The sequence below is a fragment of the Falco rusticolus genome, chromosome 5 (assembly GCF_015220075.1).
Source record: "Falco rusticolus isolate bFalRus1 chromosome 5, bFalRus1.pri, whole genome shotgun sequence".
Lineage (NCBI taxonomy): Eukaryota > Metazoa > Chordata > Aves > Falconiformes > Falconidae > Falco > Falco rusticolus.
In genome coordinates this window covers 15,446,396-15,470,353 of record NC_051191.1, presented here as the reverse complement: position 1 = coordinate 15,470,353, position 23,958 = coordinate 15,446,396, and the positions used below count along the sequence as shown (strand labels likewise).

Genomic DNA, 23,958 nt, shown 5'->3' with positions numbered 1-23,958 from the left:
ACACCATCAAGAAGTTTGTACATATTGCATGCAAGTCCATCTATTATAACCAAAATCAAGTGCTGTCACCTTTAAATAGTGATATATTATTCTTTTTCAGTAGCCTGGATGATTGAATTCAAAGTAAGGCAATACCAAGTAGCTTTTATTATTACACGCAATTTTAGATACAGTCTTGATTCAAAACAAAGTGCTTTCTCTTCAGAACACGAGCCACTTAACTTTTACTTTCTTATTTTTCCACCCTATTACATAGAAAAATAGGGTTTCACCTCCACCAGTTCTCATCATTGACTTAAGACATCAACATTGAGCAGTTAGTAAGACTGATCTCACAGCTTTCTGTGGCAATTAAGGTCATAACAGAAAAAAGCTATTCAGCATTAAAAAGCACTGTAATTTTTTCTTCGTCTTGTGTCATCATCTTAATATTCTTCAAACAAAACCCTGCAAGTAAGATGCAATATAACTCTCCTAGCCAATTCCAGAAAAGGAATCCTGCCGTTCCTTTGAAGCACATTGTTACCAGCAACAATGGAAGTTGCTCCATAAAGCTACGGACCTGGCAGAGAAGAGACCTCCAAGAATGACAGTTCAAAAAAAAAAACAAAAACAACCAACCAAAAACCCCAACTAGCTCTGGGTTCAAAACCAAGTAACCATTTTTACATGGTTAACAATTTCACTACAGGGAATTTACGGTATAGAATTTCCACCCCTCAAATCAACATTTTCAGTTGCAGCTACTGAGCATTTGATGTGCTTTGCAGAATCTGTACAGCTCTAACAGACTAGTATATGCTGTACAGTTGAATTTAAAGCAAAGCTACGAACAGGACAAAAGAGATACTTTTGTTGAGATTGTCTTCTGAAATAATGTTTAATGCTGGCATTATTTTGGGAGCCTAAACTATTTAGCCATATGCAAGGAGTGTTAAAAAATTGAAAGGAGTTTCCCTTTCCTAAAGAAGCATAAAACAGAGTAGGAGGTCTCCATAGCATACAAGTGGTATGAAGAGAAGAGAAAACATACGCAGCAGAAGAGAAATGATGGCTCTGTTGTCTACCGTAGCAAAACCACTGTTTCCCGAGGCAACTGAACAGATTGGGCCATTGCATCTGGAAATGCCGACTCAGTATGGCAAAAGGCCAGCTACTGACTGTGCACCCTGACTTAACCATAGCCAGTTTCTTCAGCAAACACAAAAAGAGTACCAGTTCTGTACCTCCTAAGTGTTTGTGAAAGCAAACTTTTGACAAAGTCATTCAGCAAGGCAGCCCCACTAAGTGTATTAAATGCTGTATCATCTAAGTAGAGCAGAAGTTTATTAATAACCTTGTGGTTAAGACTTAACTGAAAGCTACAAAATTCTGAACCTAGAGTTAAAATGAAATTTAACCTATTTATGTTTTCAAAGTGGCAAAACAAATCCATGTAATGTTACAAACTGACTTTCCAAAAGGTTTTTGTAAACAAGGGAACCAATCCAATCTTGCACATAAAATTTATTTCCATTACAGTAACTTCAAACTCACACAACTGATAGCATAATGCTGCTTTCATACAACACTGGAGGAAACAGCAGTAGCAGAGCAGGATGTGAACAAAAGTTAGCTGTCAAAGCCTTATGACCACTACACCAGCACTTCATCCTACATTATTTTTACCCACCTTAAAGGGGAAAAAAAGCCCATTCATCCTAACTAAAAAAAAAATAAACAACCAACCTCCAGGGTCAGGGATGTATTATTATTTCTTTCTATAGAAATCAGAAAGAAAAAAACCTTGCCCTTGAATCATTTGCCATAGCACACAGCAGCATCTTTACCCCTTCACATATATATCAAATCATCCACTACACCCTGCTTCCCAGCTCATCCAGACTAGAGGATTTGAGTGAACTTCCCAGACTGGCCAACTAGGAGGAGAGGGGGACAAGAAACATCAGGACATATGTTTCCCTGTCAGAACAAAGCAGGCAGCCTAGATCCCCAAACAACAAAGACAAGAGTCTGTTGGTGACTTAATGAGTCGGCAGTAAAGTCCCACTAAACAAAATACAGTTGAAGTTAGTGAGAGAAGCACATAATCCTATGAGGAGAAAAAATAAAATAGGGAGGAGTCCAAAGCCACATTATCCTAGGAAAGAGCAGTTAAAGTGGGAACACTATAGAGATGGAAGAATGTTCCCACATGGTTCAGTGAAAACAGGTATTGTGAGAACGAGAAAAGATGAACTGGACAGTGATAAGAACATGAAAAGTTAGAGGAAGACAGGGAAAAAAAAAAAAACAGATCATGACTTCTGCCTGTTTCTGGGAGACCAACAGAGATTTAAACAACAACAAAATAATACTGGCATCGGCATTGCTGTCAGTTAGACACATCTGGGAACGGGAAATAACCTGACGCTACAGCGCAGGAGGCAGACAGCAGGACGGGTGTATCAGGCAGTTCCAAGAATGCTGAAAGTGCTGCCTATGGATGGGACAGCGCCTCCAGAAAGAGATCTCAGCGCAGACAGCCCAAGGAGAGAAAGAAGACCACGAAGATGAGAGAATCGGAGGGTGACTCGAAAGGGACACGCGGGATTTAAGGACCGAGCCTGTGCAGGTCCCCGACCGACCAACAGGGCTTCCTCAGAGGCGAGCCCGCAGCGACCGGCCTTCCCACGGGGGAGGAAGGCCGGCCCGAGGGAGGCTGAGCCCGGGGCCAGGGCCGGGGACGATCCCCGGGGGGCCGGGGCGCTGCTCCCCGCGGGACGGCCCGGCCCCGGCGCGGTGCGGGGCGAGCCGGGGGGTGCGTCCTGCCAGGGGAGCTGCCGCCTGTCCCGGCGGCGGCGGGAGCGGGGCAGCTCCCCCCGAAGGCAAGCGAGGGGGCCGGGGCCGCGGGGGGGCAGCGGGGCCGGGCAGCTGGAGTGCCCCGGCAGGCGGTACGGGGCGGCCTGAGGGCAGCGTGAGGGAAGGGCGGACAACGACGCCGTCCCGGGGGGGAGGCCCCGCCCCGGCTGGTCGAGGGGGTCCCCGTACTCACTTTTTGTGGGGCGGCGGGTGCTTGTCCCTCCTGCCGGCCGCCGCGGACTGCTTGGGCCGCCGCCTGCGGGCCTGCAGGGCCAGCACTGCCGGGGAGAATAGAACAGCCGGGAGCCGGCGTGAGCGGCGGCGGCCGCGCAGCCCCCCCGCCCCACCGCTCCCGCCCCGCAGCCCGGCACAGCACCGTACCTTTGCGCGAGTTCATCGTCCCGCGCCTCACACTCCTCGGCGGGCACACCGCGCCCCGGCCCCGCCGCCTCCAGTCGCGACCGCGCACCGGGCACCGGCCGGCAGCATCGGCAACTGCCACCACCCGCGCCGCCCGCCCCGCGCCGCCGCCAAGTGCGCAGGCGCAGCGCTGCCGGCGGGGCCGCGGCCGGAAAGGCGGGGGTGGGGCGGCGGCAGGTGGCGGCGCGGGCCTGGCGGCAGCGCACCTGAGGCGCGGAGCGGGCAGCAACGCCCGGCCCGGTGGTACAGCGGGCGGCTCTCGCCCTCCCGCGGGTCTGCGGCTGCCGCCCAGGTGGGCTCGTTCAGGTCGTGCGACCGACTGGAAATTATTTTTGCGAAAATCTGTGCTCAGGTCGGAGTGGCGGAGTGACCCGCCCTGCTGGGTGCTGTGACAAGAGGAGGGCGGCAGCCTACCTCCCCGCCGGCAGCTGGGGTGAGACCTGCTTTCGTTTGTCCCCAGACTTGTGTGGGGTTAGGTGCCACAACCAATTAACCTCATGACACAAATCCAGAGAAATTAGATTTCCTTAATTCTGATTGTCACTAAGTTACTTGCTTCTCACTGATGGACAACTCTGGGCAATGTTTTTTTCCCAGCCGATGATGTCTTGTTGCTCCCAGCACTGGGCATTACTCTGGTTTGGCCTAGTCCTGACCTGTTGAAAACTGTTGCTTCTGACTTGGGCTGTGCAGAGCATGGCTCAGCTTTTGACAGCATTTATGACTGAAACCTTGTGTCGGTCACCTGGTGCAGAAAATGATCTGGGTCATATCAAAAAGTCCGGTATGAGTGTGAGGCTTGCCTGGCTTACCTTCATGTGGGACTGGAATTGAAAGGCATAGTAACTGAAAGATTACAGGGGACAGCCATTAAATCTGGAGGCACAACTGTCTCCCAAAATAGCAAGACAAAGAATCCATAAGGATGAAGATCTAAAAGCAGCTGTGGTCAACATACGAGAGTGAAGGGAACTAGCAGTAATTGCAGGTCTTAAGTAATTGGATCACTGAGATTTCAGCTAGACAGGAAATCAAATCCCTAGTTATGGTTAATTCAGTTTAGGAGTGGGAGGCAAACAGACAAAGCTAGACAACGAGGAGGTGCCCCAATGTATGCTTTTTTGTCTTGACTAGAGAAGCTAGTGAACGGAAAAAAATAGGACCATGAAGTTCCTAAACTATAGCTCTTACAAGGCACCGCAGCTGCATTTCTAAATCAAAACAAGTTGTGTCCTATCCTCCCTCATAAACAAACATTTTCAGTATAAGCTACAACTCTGGTAATGTGCAATATTGGTATGTTACGTCTCCCTTGTTGTGGTTAGTCTTTGAGTGATAATTCGGTGTGATAGATCAAGAAACAGAACACTGTTATGAAATTTTAAAGGCTTTCTGCTGAGAAAGTTTAGGGGTGTGAAAATTAGTAATAGTGGAATGTTAAAAAGCAGATGACAGATTTACCCTTTGTTTCCAGACTAATTTTAACGGTATTGGTTAAATTGTGCTCCTGCATGAATACTTGTGCCTGGACAGAGAATGGTAGAGACAAGCAGCTGATGATGGAGAAAATGGTGAGACTGCTTTTTTCTTTGTCGGGGCAGTGCTGGCTTAACATTACCTTGTAGCTATGCCTAGAGAGCAGAAACCATATCAGCATCCCAATCGTATTTTCAGCTACTCCTGTGCAATTCTATGGACTTCAACAGGAGGTTTCTATGTAGGACGGATTGGACAATTGGGTCTTAGACAGGTAGAGTGAGCTTTGCTTACATCAACAGGATTATAAATTCGCCAAATCTGGAGTCAGGAAGGAATTTCCCTCATGAGCATAATGTCAGCAACATAATCAGGGCAAGGGAACAATCTGCTAGTGCACAGAAAGGGAATTATGTTAGGACCAGGTGGCTTTATACTACACAGTCAATTTCTTTCAATTCTAATAGACACATATTTGGGACTGTATTCTTCCTGGGTTTTGTTTTATTCCCTGCCCTGCCTCCCCCCCACCCCACCCCCTGTCAGAGAATGCTTATGCAGAAATGCAAACAAATCACCGAGACTATATGGATGTATAGAGAATTACCATGTGCAATTAAGTAATTGGAGAGTAAATGAAGGCCGGTAGAGGCTAGATGTGTTTCAGAAAAGAAAAAACAACCCCCACCTTATTTCTCAGACTCTTGAGAGTATAACTCCCTTCCTGAGAACATAAACATTAAGTGAAAATTCAAAATATTATAGAAATAATTCAAGATATGTGGTGGGTAAGAATGGATCTACCCTGGATTATGTTTATTTGAACCCACACATTTCTGTGAAATTCTCCATCTTTATTTCAATATATCTCTTATTGCATGTAACTTCACTGTTCCAAAAATAAATTATGAGTCAAGAGAGAAGACAGACTAAATAGCAAAAGAAAGCATTTGTAAAATCAGTATACAACATAAATAAAGAACAGTGGAGTGGGTCAGAATTATCTGTTTCTGGCTGTCTCTCTTTGAACATAATATGGGAACAGGTGTCTTACTACAAGGGTTACCACAGAGCTCATTTGCTGTGGGGAAGGACACTGTGAGATTTAGGTTACATGACATACCCAGAAAGCAGGAACAACAGCAAATTTAGGTGATCTTAAGTGCAAACATCAGGGGAGAAGAAGGAGAAATTATCAAATTATGTAATTACATTTTTACCTGTTTATAATAGTTTGGACCAGTCACCTGACACCCCACAGGTGTTTGGTTTGTTTCCCTTTCATCTAGCTTTGATAACCCACTTACACAAAAATACATTAATTTTTCAGATGTGAATGGAACGCATTTGTACGGAATAAAAAGTTACCTAGCAGCAATCCTGTAAACACGATATTGTCGTCCTTCTGAGAATAATTTTAAATTCTTCCTTCAGCAAAGGGATGTTAGAAGCTTTTGCCCTGATCTCTGTACCAGTTCCTTTCAGCACTGCTTTTCCCACTGTGTCGTAGCATGCTCTCTGAACTGCACTTTCTGAGAAATCAGGATATGAGCCAACTTCATGTTGCTTGAACAGAATGGAACAAATGAGAAATAACACATAAGGCAGAGGAAGAAAAAAAAACCGATGGGTGGTGGAAAAAGAACAATGTAGTGAAAGGAAATTCCCAATTAAAGGAGACTTCTCATTAATATGCAAGTCCAGCCTTCTCATCCTCTCGCCTTTCATGCTTGTCTCTTGTTCCTTCAGTTCCCACCCCCATTCTGCATTTCTTTAAGTGATACACTTGTGTAGGCATACAAACAATGAGTCTGTTCTTCTCTTGTTCACTTAAAAATTTTTCTGGCTACCAATGTGCTTTTTTTCCCCCCCTTCAGCATGTAAACAAAGCAAAGAGGACAATTCTGAGCTTGGTTTTCAGCAACACAGACAACAAACTTGAAGACAGGAAGTATTAAGCAACGGTAACTAGTAAGCTGGGTTTGCTTTTGCTTTTAAAGTCAGGAGGCTCATCGCTGCTTGAGTATAGCCACTTAATGTTAGTGGGAGCAATGTACATATTAAACGAGAAAAGTAGGTTTGCTATCTCAGTAGTGTAACAAGAAAAAATAGCAGGAAGCATGAGTTGGGATTTCCAGAAAAAACAGGTCAGAAATTCCTGAATTTAGATTCCTGGCTCATTCAGTGATTTACTGTGCTCTTCTTAAAGCAAATTACATGATTCACCTGACTCATTTTCTTCATCTAGAAAATGGTACAGTGTATGCCAGCTGCACAGAGTTAATGTTGGTAGAGAATTCTTGTTTATCAAGTCAATTGGGATTACTAATAAAAGAAGAAAGATATAAAGGACAAAGCAGACCAGTTTAACACCAATTTGACATGAAATTAAAGATTTACCTATACCCAGAAATAGTTACATCAACCCAGATATGTATTATACAAAGTCTAAAATAGGGCATGAACTGGCATGACTTAACTGAGATCTGAAATAGGATTAAAACAGACTGTGGCAATATTGTTATGATAATATTTGTTCTAGTACCCAGATTTCCAGAATGACTCATTCTAGCTTCCCCCATTACTTCCAGCAGGCTCCAAAACACCCTTTCAATCAAACTTCCTCCAGTTTCCTGGCTCCTTGTCTTAAATTTCTTCATAAGGCCCCTCTGCTGATTCCCAGCTCATTACCCAGCTTGCCCTTCTCATCTCAACCTTCCTCATCCCTTGTTCCAATCTATTGCCTTTTTTTCTCTCTAAATTGGATGGTTTCTTCCTTCATACTGATTAAGGGTCAGCAAGGGAAAAGAGGATCACTGAAAGATTAGTGACTGCTCTCAGTTTCCTGATAAAACACAACACAAGCAATTATAGGGAAAGTTCTTCAGCAATGATGAACTCTGATGGTTTGGACTCATGCCTGCTATTTCTCTCTGAATGGCAGCTATGCAGTCTGGTCATGTGTATGAGAGATTTATCTGCTAAGTGAGCGTGGAATATTTTGAGACTTAAGTATTAAACCCTCACATGTCTCTATCCAACATATGCAAAAGGCTGTTTTACAAAGTCTCATAATTTGGCTGAATTTGAGAAGATTTTCACAGAGATTGCAAAGGCACATCTTTGATATTAAGGCCTCTTTCTATGAACTCTCAGCTTCCTACTTGAAGTTAGGGATTGCCAACCAGTAAGGTGAGAACCCATAAGAAATCAGATGCAGGACTTACCCACTTTCCCCTTCGCTTGGCTTGGACTGCAATAGTCACAATGAAAACAAAAGGGAAAAACTGTAAATTCAAGCTTAATGTAAGAGGAAGCATGCAGAAGAATGGCTGCAGAAGCATGGCTTTAGAATCTCTGAAGATATGCACAGTCCAGGCCTGGTATTAGAATAGGCCTGTAATCAGAATTGTGCTGAAGTTGCTGTGCTGAAGTTAACAAGAAAGGTAGCCCTGAGCTATTCTTGAATCCTGAGACCAAGTAATTATTTGTGCCAACAGGCCGTGGCTGTAACAAGCTACAGCTGCTGGGAAAGCAGGTGCAGGGCCAAGAAAGGTAGGGACCGGTATGGGAATATAGGGAGTAACAAACTACAAGGCTGAAGCACAGCAACACAATTAGCTACATGGATAGAATGCTTATTTTAGTCATGATAATTAGGGGTGTGAGAACCGTGCGCGTTTAGAGACTACTAACCAATTATATTTCTGCTTTACGAATATGCATGTGTATCGGTTCTATATAAGTAGTGTTAGAAACTGATAAAGTTGAGCAAGATGCATAACTCATATTGAGCGTCTTCTTGACTCCGGCGAACCCTTCTTCCAACAGAAGCAATTGAAAATAAATATAAATAAATTGAAAATAAATAAAAATAAAGCTTCTTTCTTCTCCACAACCTCCTCTGTACTTCTGCTTGATCCAAGATGTTTTCACAGCCTTCAGAAAAATCAGACACCAGCTGACTAGTAGGATGATGCCATGTTATGTCAGTAGTGCCCCAGATGTCCTTTCTTCACACATCCTTCAGTGTGACATCGCTACAACGCCCTTGCCAACACCTTTCTGGGAAATTAACAGCCATTACCCTACTGCATCTCAGTAAGAACTGGTATTCATTTACAAACTTTCAGGTTACAATGGATTCTGAAATAAACTTCTGTTAGGGGAATGGCCAGTAAAGAAGCACTGGCCAAACTGGTTTGTCTGGGTGCAGTTCAAGAACTTCTTGACAGCAGAGTAAGCATGTCCTGTTTTGTAGGAAGCAACAATTTGGGTAAAGGATGGCTCAGTTACACAGGCAACATGCATTAGCAGCTACAGTTATCAGTACACTGTTGTTTACTATTAAGGCACAGAACAGTGCCACTTTGGCTTAGTCTTGTCCACATACCGGATCCAAGGAGCTACTGTGCTAGAGGGGTATTTCCAAGAAGTGTCTCAGAATTCTTTTAATATGATCAAAACAACATTCCTTAAAAATTATGGATTATTTCATTACTCAGCATGGCATAGTTCATCCCATATGATTAAAATTTAAAAAGTTAACAGTAACTGGATCTTACAAAGTGAAATGTCAGCCAGCTTCAATAGTCATAGGCATTACCAGCCTGGTTCATAACATGTGTGAACCAGCCATTCAGTTTCATCCTATCTGGATATGTCTATGCCATATCTATAGCATGTAAAATAGCAAATGAATTTTTTAAAAGCAGAAAATGTTACGGCTAATTGTTATAATAAAAGTAGAACTGGCTTGGCTTGTTAGCCAACCAGTATTTCTTTACATCCTTCACAAAGACCACTCATAAATGAACCTTGTTACTTTCAAAGAACTGAATAAAGACCGATTGTCCACCTCTAGGCACATGAAATTCCCTATGCTCCTACTATAAGATGCATAACACCAAATAACAGTGAAAATATTATAAACAGTCAGCTATGTTCATTCAAAGCACAGAGAATTAATCCATTGCAATTTGGCCTTGTGCACTGTTTCTTAGAAATGAATTCAGTGGGCTTGATCTTTTGGGTTTGATTTAATCATGTTTTACACCCACTTTGCCATTCATTGTAGTAACACAAATGACTGTGGTAGGAAATATTCCATGCTTTTGCCTTCAGAGCTGAAAAATATTATAACAAACATTAAGAATGTAAATATCGTCAGCAAAGAGTATGTCTTCATTGCAGTATTTTCTCAAGCCAGGTCTTTAAGATAGCTACACTGTAAAACTGCATTCAAACAGTATGTCCATCTATTTAGAGTAACTTCTAAGTATCAGGATTTTTACCCACCTTCCAGAACACTCCATACTTTACTAGCTGAGCTGCCCTGATACAGAGAGGGATTAATAACGAAACTAAAGGATTATGGCTATTTCAATTCCCAGTGAAGAAGAAATCCAGTGTAGGACAATGATTTCTTCTTTGTCCAGATACCTGACTTTAGCCTGTTTGGAAAATAAGGGGGTTTATTCCCTTCAAACACTAGTTACAATGGGCATATAAATCCATTCCCTAAAATCTCCTCCTCTGTCCTAATTTATGCATTATTCTTAAAGTAAGAACACAACTGCAAAAAGAGCAGAAAAAGCATAATGGCAAGAACCAGCTGCAAAATGGTAATAGCATGCACATCTGATTAGTTGATGGTAGGATACATCGGAATCTATTTGTTTACGAATGTACTCGACACTATTTGCATTCAATGGAACAATGAACTGTACCGTTTCTGAATGCACTGTACCATTTCTATGAGGACAGAAGCAAGAAATGACACTGTGAACTCAATACCCTGCTAAATCCAGCGCATACACTTACAGCATGCCTCTCATCACTGAAAATCCAGGAGAACAGAATGTACCTTTTCTGTCTCTTCCTTTGAATTGTAGTTGAAATCCATGTGGAAATATGATGTTGTCAATGGTTTAATCCACATACTGATTTATGTAATACTGTTCTGGTTACAGCATATTTGTCTGCCCTGTTCAAAACTTTGAATAAAGCTCCTTGTCTCTTCTTTCCTCAAAATAACACATAGTTCAAGATCAAGAATTCTGGTACAAACTAAAGTACCATATGAAATGGTACTGGGAATCTACCTGCAAATAAGAAAATACGCAAAAAATCTTATTTGCAGTGAAATTAACAATAATCTCAATTGTAATGGAAATCTGCCTTGCAAGTGTACTATTCTCCTTTTCTCCAAAGCCAGTCTGGTCCTCATGTAAAAGAAGTGCATCTGTCCAGGTGGTCTTCCATTTCAGGAGTTTACGGTTGACCATTACCCTTTAAAATCCGGGTTTTCTTAGGCAGCTGAAGCACCTGATGATGTGAAATATGTGTCCCCTGTATATCACATACAACCTGGTAAAGATGTGGGGGCTGCAGCCTATTGGACATGAAAGGAAAGAGCAACTCAAGAAACTACACTTGATTTTATAACTTGTGTATCCTAACTTTCCAGTTATTCTCTAAATTATTAGCAACCACTTTTTCCTTCTTCCCAGCTCTTTTTTCAGTGGAACTCTAGATGCACATTCGGCCTGCACCCAAGGCTTATTTGCAGCAGGTTATACTTGAATCTTTGTTGGTTTGGTTTTGGTTTTGTTGGGTGTTTTTACGTCTTTGCTGCATCAGGGTCCTTTTTACCAAATATGTATCTGATTTTGCCCACAGAAAGAAGCCAAGAAAAAAAGTATTAACCCTGTAGCATTTTGTATCATACTAAGCCTTAAATCAATATTTTATGTGCTTACTGTGCTTTAGTTTCATCTCTCTTTTCTGTTTAAAAAGTTATATCCCATGCTTCCAGTCTACAGAGCCTACAGTATTTCATATTAATGCATTCTTACACAGAAATCATGACGGTTAGGAGGCTCTTTCTGAGGGACTGGGACCATCAGATAAAAGGGATGTTTACCAGTTACGGTTTCAAACAGAAATGCCATGAGAATATATTAATCAGTTGGAAGTCCCAGACTGGAAGAAGAAATAATTTTTCCTGGCGTCTGGTAGAAGACTATTATAAACTGGTGAGCGATTAGCAAACCACTGCATGGAGAGAGCCAATAAGCTGTAGAACAGATACAGGAAGTTAGCACTCTCCAGCAATGTCACTGACTACTGTGATTTTCTCATATTTCAATCATTTGTAAGATTCATCAAGCAGGAATGGGGAAAATTTACAGTTGAGTATTGAATTAGGATGCCAAGGCTAGCTAAAAATAAATCTGATTCTTACCTTTTTGGCTGGAAAGCATACTGTAAACTAAAAGTGACAGGGAACCAAACATTGCAAGCACAAAATTATTTCTTCACTTAATACAAGTGGGACTTACCATGGACACTTTCTGGAGCAGTGCTTTAATGCCAGTAACTGTACAACACTCACAGAATTCAGTAGGTATAGGTAAAAAGAAAGGCACTTGGTTCTTGCTACGCATCTAATCCCAGCTTTGAATAAGTTTAATAGTTACCAGTTAAACCATGGCTAGAGTAAATTGTTAATCGCATAAGTACATTTTCCCCAGTTGGAATTTATATTGGATCATATGTGCACATACCCAGTAGAATAAGGGGCCCAAGGGGGAAAAGGAGACAGGGGAGTAATACAAGACCCATCGTTGACTAAAGGAAGGGTCATACTGTGCCGTCTGCTGTCCCCCATGCTATTATCTGCATAGATTATACTGTGGTGATGGGTGTAACCCTATCCATTACAAACAGACCTTCTACCCGGTGCCTCTGTCATCACTTCTGTTTCTACATGAGTCCATCCTTTGATAAATCCATGGTCTCTGTCCATCTGGTTGTTTTTGAGGCCTGCTCCATATGTAGGTGACCACTTCACTACCTGTGCTGCAGGAATTTCTTGCAATACGGCCCTTTTTGCCCCAATCTAACTTGTCTGAAACAAACTGCCTTCCTCAAAAGCTGTCCAGTGTGAATGTGCCTGTAGGTGCATTTTATTTTCTCTTTCTGGCATGAATTACTCCCTGCTTGATCCTTTCCTCCTCAAACTTACAAAAAGTAATCATTTGTAAGAATGTCCCATCCAGATTTACCTTCTTCGCTGTGCTCACCGCAGAGGACCGCTAGGTGGTTGTGCAAGTCTCCAGCTAGCTCACAGCATGCTGGAACACAGCTGTCCCACAGAGTCTCTTTTTGCATTGCTTCAATGAAATAGCTGTACAGAGATGGAGAAAGCAATGTGAAAACAGGGACTTGAATCTCATGCTCTGGAAGTAAATGGAAAATAAAGTAAATAGACAGACAAAAATAGAAATCAATAGAGTTGTGCAGGCCCACGGAATAATATCCAGTGCACATGCTGTAATTCATGTTCACACCACAAGATAGGTGAGAGGGATACCAAGTAAGCAAAACATGACTTTAATTTATCTCCTTAGCTATACAGGTAAGACTAGACTCAGGGGACTTCAAGAACCTTTCCTAATATGACTTTTTCAGGAAGACATAGCAAGGTATGAAAGTATAAGTCATGTTTCCTTTCCTGTCCTATTTTTGGACATCAGTGGCCTTATGTAACTCTGAAGTTCTCCCTCTGAGAAAAAATGGTTCAGCTTTTCATCATAGCCTAGTAATTTTACTTTTTCGTTGTCAGGATCAAAGTGCCTTCCTGATTATTTTTTTTTAAACGTCCACTGCAGACAAAGGTACAGCTGCAACTTGCATAAGCAGGTCTATGTTAGCTTTAAATGAGCCAGCCTGGGTACTACAGCAGCAGCCTGTTATTGGTGACCTGTGGTTATTCTGTGCTAAATTATTGAATGAATGAATTAGTAACTTAGAAAATCAGCATGCTACACTGCTGGATAAATGCCAGCCAGCTAGCTAAAGTTAGCTTCAATTTGTTAATACAAGCTGTAGTTACACAGGATCTGCAGAGCTGAGAACTATTTCTGTTATCTTAGATTGTAAATTACAGTCTGCCACATGGCAATACATTACAGTCTCATTGGCCTGTAGAGCACTGAGTCAATCTGAAACTCAGCACCCAGAATCCCCAGCTATTTCTCAGCCTTACATTGAAATGAAATCCAGCCACACAACCTTCTCCACCACCTGGTTTTGATGGGTGCAATAAGAACTGGACATGAAGCCAAAAAGCAGCTGTACTGCACTTTGCTCTGGTCTCCAGTCTGGAGGAACTAAGGGACCAGGGTTAAGGTATATTGTGCAGCACAACAGTTCTGCAGTTTAGACCAGACTTGAGAAAGTTTAGATTGTTTTAGATTAATAATGAGTTAGTTGAATACCTTGTGTATAAAAATTATTTTTTTCTAAATTTGATCACTGCTTAACGATGCCTCCCCAGCAGAAAGTAAAAGAGCTGAGATATTTCAGATTCTTTCCCTGTTTTTCTTGAAGTAGCATATCATTAATCTCCTGTTTCTGAAGAGTTACTTTTGTGGGTGCTTTCTAGGCTTGACCTCTGCCCCCATATATATATTTAAGCACTTAGATTTAAAAACATCTCCATTTTTACTACATTCTTCCTTTAAGGAGGGTTTAATTTAATTAATGAGGTTATGGTACCCTAACAATTTATGTTTGCAATGTCTGAAAACTTTGCAAAAGAGCTATCTTTTCATGTTTGTTATCATGCTGCATTTCTATTTGTTTTCTAAGCAATAAAACAAAGACATCTATTAATGAAGACCAGATACTCACTTAACCACAGATATAGATTTTTATTCAAGCAGTATTTAATTAAATTGGAAAATCGTCCTTTGGTAGGACCAAAAGTGTTGAACCTAAATGGACATATATGTCAAATTGTTCTCCCCCGCATAAGTACTACAGCTCACAACACAGTCATTTTAAAATGTCAAGAAATGCTAGCACCAGCACATTTGCAAATGTCAGAAACTTTTAGTTAGGTTCTTAAAGTTTTAACTCTAAGTAACTTACTCATCTCATAACTCATTTAACCTCTTTCTAAATGATAATATTAAGCTTTTTTTTCTGAAGTGGAAAATTATTTATTTGTCTGAGTGCAAGCAATCTAACACTCTATTTGAAATATCTAACTGAATCATCCCTAAAGCTACTTTAATTGCTCTTTTACTCCTGGTTTGTTTTATTTCAATTAGGATTTGTATTAATATTTTGTTAGCATATTTACTAAGAAAACAAGTTTTGTATGAAGGATTGATCCCCATCTCATATTTTTTTAATTCATTGTCCAATTTCAAATGAAGCTGGCAGAAGGTTAAAAGTCTTGAAGTTACTATGAGAATACTAAGGGTAGACACTATTAATGTCTCCATTGAAGGCAAGGGAAGTAGAACTCAGCAGAGCCTTCTACTCTATTTGGCAAGACTTGCTACATCCTCACCAGTAAGTCAACCCATTCTACTGTTGTCCAGCAACAAGCTGAAAAGGCGCAAACAGAGGACAAAGGTGGCATCTAGAATGCTGTACAAATGAACTAGAAATATTACAAGGTGGGAAAAAGGTGTTTGAGATACGGAAGGGAGCTAAGGGTATTGGAAAGAAGTGCAGGAGGCAGACAGAAAGACTGGGAAAGTATTTTCATGGCATTATGGTGCCAAGATGTAGGGACCACAGGATATGAATTTATGCAAAAACGACCTTCACTGGTTTTGCTACTCATGAAACAAAGTAGTGGTTTCATAGGCCAGCATCTTCTTAGTACTTTTAAATGGAATCTATCTGCATCTTAATTGCCAAAGTTGTTTAAAAATGGGATTTCTGGCTGGGGTTTCTACATCTTTTCTTTAAAATGTATCCGTTGAACTTAGAATCATAGAGTATCTCAAGTTGGAAGGGACCCATAAGGATCATCAGGTCTAACTCCCTGCTCCTCACAGGACTACCTAAACTGAAACCATAGGACTAAGAGCATTGTCCAGGTGCTCCTTGAACTCTGACAGGCTCAGTGCCATGACCACTTCCCTGGGGAGCCTTTTCTGGTGACCAACCACCTCTCAGTGCAGAACCTTTTCCAGTCTGAACCTGAATCATATTTAAAATTAGAAGAGATTGTTATAAATGATTGAGTAATTTGGACACTGTCTTTGGATTTCCATATCTTTCTCAAACTTGAGAAAACATGATTTGCAAATCATAGAGTTCTGGCTTTACAGATTTGATGTTGAGTGCTCAGAAATTGGTTCAATTGTTTTCACATTTATTTTCAGCTAATGAACAGCTGTGATTAGAAGCAACAGAGGTTTTAAAATGGGCATTGAACCTTACATCTTGATTCTGACTGAGGGATGCAAAAGAAATTGCAGGGTTATGATTCTAAGATAATACTTTCTCATTTACACCAGGTTCAGATCTTCTCATTTATTCTTTTGTGGAGTAGTTGAACTGCATTCTTCCCAATGTTTAAATTCTGTTCACATTTTTATCAGCGTGTCCAAATATATTTGAAGTCACATAAATACAGGTCTCTTGTGGGTATTCTTAGAATCACAGAAGCATAGAATGGTTTGGGTTGGAAGGGACCTTAAAGATCATTTATTTCCAACCCCCCTGCCATGGGCAGGGACACCATGCTCAGAAAGTACAACTGTCTCTATGTCAGTTATGTGAACTCTCCAGTCTTAGACTAGAAAACCAGAATTTGGCATCTTGTTCTTTAAAGTAAATCAAGGGTTTATTAGTCTGAGCTGCAACTTTGCTTAAGGCACAGTTTCAATTGCTGCCTGCTTTTGAGTGTGTATTTATATGGCAAGCCTTGCTGAGAAAAATGGAGCATGCTTATATCAATAAGCTGTTATTGAGCAGGGTGATATTCATGCAGCTTGCCCTTGTCATGTCTGTGGTTTTTGTAAAAGTTATGAAAAATCCTGAACCTAAATTCTTTTGACTTGGGTACAGCACTGTGAGCTGATTACCTTTAACTACCTGGAGCCTATTCAGATTTCCTCAACCTACCTGGAGCAGAACCCTTTTAAAAATCTGTCTGCAGTGTGCTGTAGGGCATTTTTTTCTCAGTATCATATCAATGGCAAATACTGTACGCTGCTAGAGGGTGCTGCTGCTGCCCACACATTACATAAATGCATTTTATAGAAAGACACACTTACTATGGATTTTTTTTTTTTTTGAGGGATCTCTTCTGCTTGTATCCTAAGTGAGTATGTGATTGAACAGCTGTGTAGAGGGATGCTTCAAGATGTGGGAAGAAGCTTTTGTAGTTTATTAGACTGCATGGTTGTCAGCAAGAGAGAAAGCATCAGAAATACAGTGCATTTGTACAAGATAATCCATGTTGTAACTGCCACTCTGTCCTCAACTGTATTTCTGTAGCAGGAAAACAAACACCAGGATGATGAGTGGAATTATTATTTGTAGGTCAGTGATGACTAACAGTGGCATGAAAACTTAATGGACCGATGCAAAGAGGGGAAGTTGTTGACCGTTGGCCACCTGTGGCTGCTGTGTGATGCTGCAGTGCAGCAGTGAGCCACGGTGTTTCTTGTGGAGGTTGTTTACTTAGGTTGGCTGTCGTGATTTTGAAATGGGACTTGTATAATGCACTGGAGAGAGCTTTTCACACTTTCTCAGTTCATAAAGGGCAGTTCCAGACCCTGTTGTAGGGAGGAGTGTAGAGCCAAATAGCTGCTGATTAATGCCACCTGTTTTGTGCCTGCTGAATTTTACGGATTACAGTAAATAAAAGGCTAATTTGTCTCCTAAAGCATATATTGATATAAATGTGATCACTTTTCTGCACTACATAACTTGGGTCAATGGACTGTTGCTTCAATGTATTTGTTTCTGTCACGTTCTGACCGTATCGATAATGTCTTTGTGTGGCCTGATCTTCCTATTCATTACAAATGGGTGAACAGCAATAAGCACTTCAACAAACAGATATTTCTTAAGCTGTCAAACTCAAAGCCCGAATAACCTAAAGAGGAGTGCTATCAGACCTGCCAACTATAAACAATAAACACTTTTCTAAAATGCAGAATGGCTTACAAATCAAATAAAACTGAAAAGTTAGGCTGAACTGCAAGTCAAGGTTTTTTTTTAAACATTTCTGAAAACATTAATACACAAAAGAATGAAGGCAGCACCAGTGCCTGATACCAACTGCCGGCTTTCTGCTTTTTTCTCTTTTTCCTTCCCACTTCTTTCATGCACAGCACAACACACTACAGGCATACAAAGGGAAAAAGGGCTGCAGGGTTCCCTGAATTGGTCCAGCTAATTCTCTTCCTGTTTGACTGCTAACTCCCTTGCATAGCGATTAGAGAGAGACTTGAAGAGTTACAAAGAAGCTGAAGCAGCAGCAGAGCAAGTAGTGGGTATTCACTGCTCCACGCAGAGGCCTGAACGCGCACAGCTACTGTCTATGTGATTTTAACCCTTCCCTTTAGCTTCCACCTGTAAGAAATTATTCTGAAATTCCTGGGTCTGCACACACTTATACCTGATTTTGAAAAGATAATGTAATTTCCTTAGTTACCTTTTGCCCATAATCTCCATTCTTGCAAGCTGCTTTTTCCATTCCTTCTTTTCCTGCAGTAATTCAGAATTCTCTACTGAACTTTGGACAATTACGTTATATGCTTCACATTTCCATATGGTCTTCTGTGGCAGCATGTTTGTACTGAGGCTAGACAGTAAAATGCCCAAGCTGTCCAGCCTGGAGCCTCAGACAGCAGCGACAGTCCAGTCATTTTTTGGGTGTGTGTGGTAGAAACAGAGACACCACCACCACCACCCCTTCTACAGAATAAGGCCATCAATCACAACCGTATCATGTCAGAATTTTTACCCTGACTTACATCCACAGATAGTAGGCAAATATTAACAATAGAAAAAATTAATAATATATTACTTCATTAATATAGATACTATTTTTAAGAAAGGTATCTTACTCTAAGAGAAAGCAGTATGACTGTCAGTGAAACAATTACCAGGGAACAGAAATCAAAAATCTGAGTTTATTAGTCAAGGCTGTCTGCCTTTCAGAGCAATTAATCAAAAACATGCATATTTTGGAACCCCAGGATGATAAAAAGGTGTCTTTCCAATTTTGGAAGAGGAGAGTGTCCTTTCAAGGATACAATGGTGCTTTTCAGAGACCAGTGACTGTGCAACGTGTCTTTCAATGGAAGGCTCAATTCAGAGCAAACCTTTTCCCACCACTTCAGGTAGCTATTGACTGACATTACTGATTGGCTAAAATTATTGTTGCAAAAAGATCTGCAAATATCACCTCTTCAATATGAGTAAAAATCAGGGGGAAAACTCAGATAAATTGCTTAACCACTTTTTGAATGGTGTCTGCTGAACCAGACTTCTCCCTTGCCACAGGTTAAGGGGAAGAGGGAAGAAAACTGAACTTCAACACTGAGGGCTTCCTTGTCTGACTTACCCTGGCTGAAACTCTGACTGGCCAACAGGACTTCAGCCAGAAACACTTCACCACTCCTTCCCTCACCCGTTTTTCTCACTCCACTCCAAGACAGTTTCCACAGAAACAGAGTAGCACAAACAGTACAGGTTTTGGGTGCCTTTCTGCAGAAATAAGTGTTTTTTAACAGAAGAGTCTATGTATAGTATTTCCCACTTAACATCTCATTTTGGTGAAAAGCTATATTAGAGTTTAGGTTCAGAGGTAATCCGGATACTAAAAATCATATTTGAAATTCTTCTCTCAACATTTTAAACCTTGTAGTAACTCCACAGATTGCCTGACTGTCTGGCAGCAGAAATACAAAATGAATATTCTATTTTATCACTTGGTTTAGAACTTTTTCATATTTCTTTTCCCTCTGCTGTTTATCAGCAACATTGGCAAGTGTCTGACATGCAAAACAGAATCAAGCAAACCACTGCATCAGCCCACTATAGGCCTTCCACTGTGCCCCACAGCCAAGCTTAGAATCAAAGCAGAATCCTCCCTAACACTGCACTTATTTAACAATTACAAAGTAGTTTTGTACAATGAAAATTACAGTGAAGGTGGTTGCTCTTAGAAAATAGTCCATGTTCCCAGCTAACCACCAAGCCGGTACCTGAGAGTCCGGGGTCACGGAAAGGCGTACTCTAGTTTTGCCACTGAGCCAGCCTCCTGACCTCCTTACAGACCTTCCAACTGCCTGTAAATAATTTCCCTGACAGAAAAATGTTGTCAGGCCAAGTCACTAAGCTCGATGATTAAAAATTGGCAAGTGTCTCTCGCTCCATATAACAGGCAAACTTTGCTGGGCTGTTTCCAGGATTTTGGTCCTTGTCCTTACCTGCGTAAGAGAGCTTAATTTGTGCGCTCCCAGTACCAATGCACTGGCCCAGTGAATGCCCAGCTAAACAAGCTGCTGTGAAAGGACACTGTGGTGAAGTATGTTCCTATTATCTACTTCCTATTTAGAATCATGAGTGTTTACTGTACTCATTCTAGACAGTAGCCTGAAGTCAGTTGTGCTCCTTTTATCAAGTAGCCAGGACGACCCAGAGATTACTTTTGCCAATGCTAATCAGTTTGGACAACTCTGTAAGTGAATGAAGGATCAATAGTATCTCCAAGCAGCAGGAAAGAGAAGGGTGATAGAAAGGTGGAGGATTGCCTGTATTCTGGATTTTATTGTCCAAAACTACATGAGGAATTAGGCATTTAAAAAGGGAATACTACAGTGTGGCTACAGCCTAGAAGTTAACCAAATGTAGATAGCAGGATTTTCTGTATGGATGATGGGGAATGAGTTAAAGTCATTCACAGCTATGAGTAAAAAAATACCACAGGTATTTCCATAATGCATTTCAGTTTCATGTCTCTCCATCTTTGACATGAATGCTGTGGCTTCCAAAGTGTTTTTAGTGACCAGATCCAGTTGTACTGAGGACAACAGGCATTTTACCAGGAATTTAATAGGGGACAAAATTTCCCACCAGTAACAGTGATCAAAGGCAGCAAAAAATTTCATGAAAAACCCAATGTGACCGTAGGCACAGGCAAGGCAGGCAGGCATATGAAGAGCACACTGCTACCCTGCAGGCCAGCGCTTGAGCAGCACAAGCTGCCAGGATAGCTCATTTTCTCCCTCCACCTTCGCAGGCTTCGCCTTTCCTCCTGGGTATGAGGCAAGAGCTTTGCTGCAGGAGTCGGTCCCGCTCAGCACCGCTCAGCATCCTTGCTCTTTCGTGGCCCTTGGGAGAGGAGCAGGTGCAGCCAGCCCTGCTGGCAGCTCATACTTCAGGCTCTTCATCCTGTCTCAGCTGTTTTCCTCCTCCCATGCAAGTGGCACCAGCCCAAACACACTGAAAGGTCTTTCAGACTTTGGAGGTGAAAGGCCTTCCAAGATAACTGTGGGTGGGTGCAGAAATACATAATTATTCCCCCAGCTCAGATTCCTATTTCTTGTAATACTTGTTCTTTACTGTCATCACAAAAATTAAATGCTGCCACTCAAATATACTTGATATGTGGGCGACAACATCCTGTCTTGTCTACACTGCTGCAAAGCTTTGCAAGATCCCTGAATCAAACTTCTAACAGTAAACAAAGGTACAACAAGAAAACATATTTCACAGTTACCTGCCAGTCCTATGGTTAAGGTTTTACTTAATCTTCAATGGTCACACACATTCTTAATTTAAAATTACACAGTTCAGCACAGTGCCTGATGATTTGTTTACAGCTACCTTTATATCATTAATTTTTTAGAGAGGAACAAACCTGGTCAAAAAACCCACAGTCCTCTCTGTCTAAAATTCTCATTCTCTGGCTAGAAAAGATGCTTTTCCACCTTCCTCCTGTTGCAGGCTAATTGACCAAGGGATTTGGAGAGATGAATCTAAAAAATAAGCAGCTTTTCGTTTTAAAAAAAGAATGGCGGAAAGGAAAAGGGGAAGAATCAACTTGAAGATGATAGCTTATTAAAGTGATACAAACCTTGATAATGTGTTCTCTGAAAAACATTTTTTGTCATTATTTTGGAAACCTGTATGATTCTTTTTGGGCTGTTTTCTACGTTCTTCAAAGAATCTCCTCACTGCAATTACTTACCTTATGCATTAAGTTCTCTATCTCCAAACCTCTCCATTTTTTAAATAATACTGTACTTTTAGGTTTTGCACAGCAAAAAATTATCACTTCCACTATTTGCTTAAGGCAAGCCTTCAAAATGGGCATTAGAAATGCAAACAACTTGCATATGAAAAATACATTAAGCTTTTAATAGTTCTTTCATTTTGATTCTCTGTGGTGCTATTAATGACAGGTAAAAATCAGACCAGTTAAGTGCAGCTAGTGCAAAGAGGTGTAAAATTACAACTTATCTGCCTGTTTGTTCCCCTGGGAGGCATAAAACTGAAGAAGAGTGAGTGCAGTTATTGCTGCTCTATTTTATGTTTTTTCTATGCAGTGGGAACAGCTCAGCTTCATACCTTTGGGTTTTCAAGGGGCATCTTTGGAGGAGATTGACTCAACATGCTTGTCACCTGTGTTCTTTTCCTAGCCAGGTTTATGCTCCCATCTGCCAATACGAGCTACCCCGATTTCCTCTCCTGGGGAGCCTGAGAGTAGGAAGACGTTACAAACTTATTAAAGGCCATCACTATGGTCGATCATATTTTTTTCCTGCAAAACAAACCTCCTTCATGTTGCATTAAATCAAGTTTCTGTGGGAATGTACTGACACTCACATTTGAGTTGAGACTGTATTTTAATGATAGCACCTGACAGGTATATCAGACCATTTATAATGGAGTATTTTTAATTGTTAAACCAACTGGAGGGAAAAAATGATGCTGAAGTTGCAGCCATATCATTATCTTTTTATTATATTTTACAGTATACTTCTGTACGTAAAAGGAACACTTGATTAATGGAAAGAGAAAGTGGTGATGACTGTGTGCCCTTTGCTAGCCCACACGTGCAAACCATGTTAGGGGTAGACCGTAACGGCAGGTGACTGAGCATGCCGTCTTTCAAGTACTGATGTTCTCTGCTTGCCAGGATGGCTCAGTTTTATCTCAGAAGCAGAACAAGAAATCCCTTCCTTCCAGCCCCTGAACCACATGAAGGATGGTCTCAAGGATTATGCCTGTAGATTCTCAGACATAGCCAAATAATTCTTTTGTTGGAGGTTGCTTACTGGTATTGAGACAGGAGTAAGAAATTTTGCTGAATATATTAGAAAACTTGAGAAATGCATAGTAATGATCTTAATAGCTATTCGCCTTGTGGTAGCACCTGCAGGTCCTTCAAAATGCTGGCTCTTCACTGTGTGAGGCACTTCATACCACTCCAAATTTTATCCGAGCTGATGGTAGTGGATGATAGATGAACATAGTCAATAGGGAGAACTAACAGTAGGGCAATTATCATACAAAGCACAGGTTGTAACATACAAGCTACCTGACAAGGATTTTATAGACAGGAAGGCACTTAATGTAGGAATTTGGAGGAGGAAAAATAAGTATTTTAGGGAACTTCCCCTGCACACGAGAAAAGAAGCAAAACGTTACATGAGAAAAAAACATTGGACCGATGCATGGTAGAACACAGTAGAAGTCTTGCAGAAGGATCCCCCCAGCTGGATATTTTCAGCCAGACAATATGCCTTTGCCCGGGAGAGGTGAAGGAATTACTTTCACATCCACATACCGGGGCTCCAGTAACTGGTCGGATGACAGAAATGTTTAAACAACGTATAGCTCTTTTTGTATGCCCCCCCCCGCCCCAAGACAGCCTGGGAGCTGAACAGCAGCAGGCCTAGCTCTGGATTCCTCGGTGATGCTACAGTCTTTGGAAGTCCCATACTCCGCTTTGTTGATAGCCAATGTCTATATCGCTGTTCCCAGTCCGCTGTTGGCCTGTTCACAGAAGCACATTAAACCCACCCCTGATACTCCTGCTGGTTTCTAGCAGGTTATTGAAGTTCCAAGCGTTAAGGGTGGATGGAGGGTGGGAACTAATGCTCTAACAGACAAAGCTTTGATCCCGTTCGTACTTGATAAATCTCTGTGGATCCATCCCCGCTCAGAAGTAAGGATAGCCACAAGTCTATGCTCTTCCCTTTCTAACCACAACATGCATTTCCTTGATGAGGTCTTTTATAAGCTATAGACCAATGCATGCATACCTGGGACTTTTTAATCCAAACCAAAGCACTCCATTGCGTTACCTCCCCTCCCGGGGTAGAATAAGAAAGTATACGGGATGAGAAAAGAAGTCTCCCGTGCGTGCACAGCGGTTGTGAG

General features: G+C 41.5%; 1 protein-coding gene across 3 annotated transcripts in view; it reads right to left on the bottom strand.

Annotated features, from left to right (window-relative positions):
- SRPK2 (SRSF protein kinase 2) overlaps positions 1-3,361 on the bottom strand; it is a 147,699-nt gene extending 144,338 nt beyond the window's left edge. For all 3 annotated transcript variants that reach the window (XM_037387416.1, XM_037387420.1, XM_037387419.1), the window contains exons 1-2: positions 3,223-3,361; positions 3,035-3,119 (exon numbers count right to left, since the gene is read on the bottom strand). In XM_037387416.1, coding sequence (XP_037243313.1) covers positions 3,035-3,119; positions 3,223-3,238 — 101 coding nt within the window. In that variant the 5' untranslated portion in view covers positions 3,239-3,361. The remainder of the gene's footprint in view (positions 1-3,034; positions 3,120-3,222) is intronic.
- Positions 3,362-23,958: the final 20,597 nt, after the last annotated feature.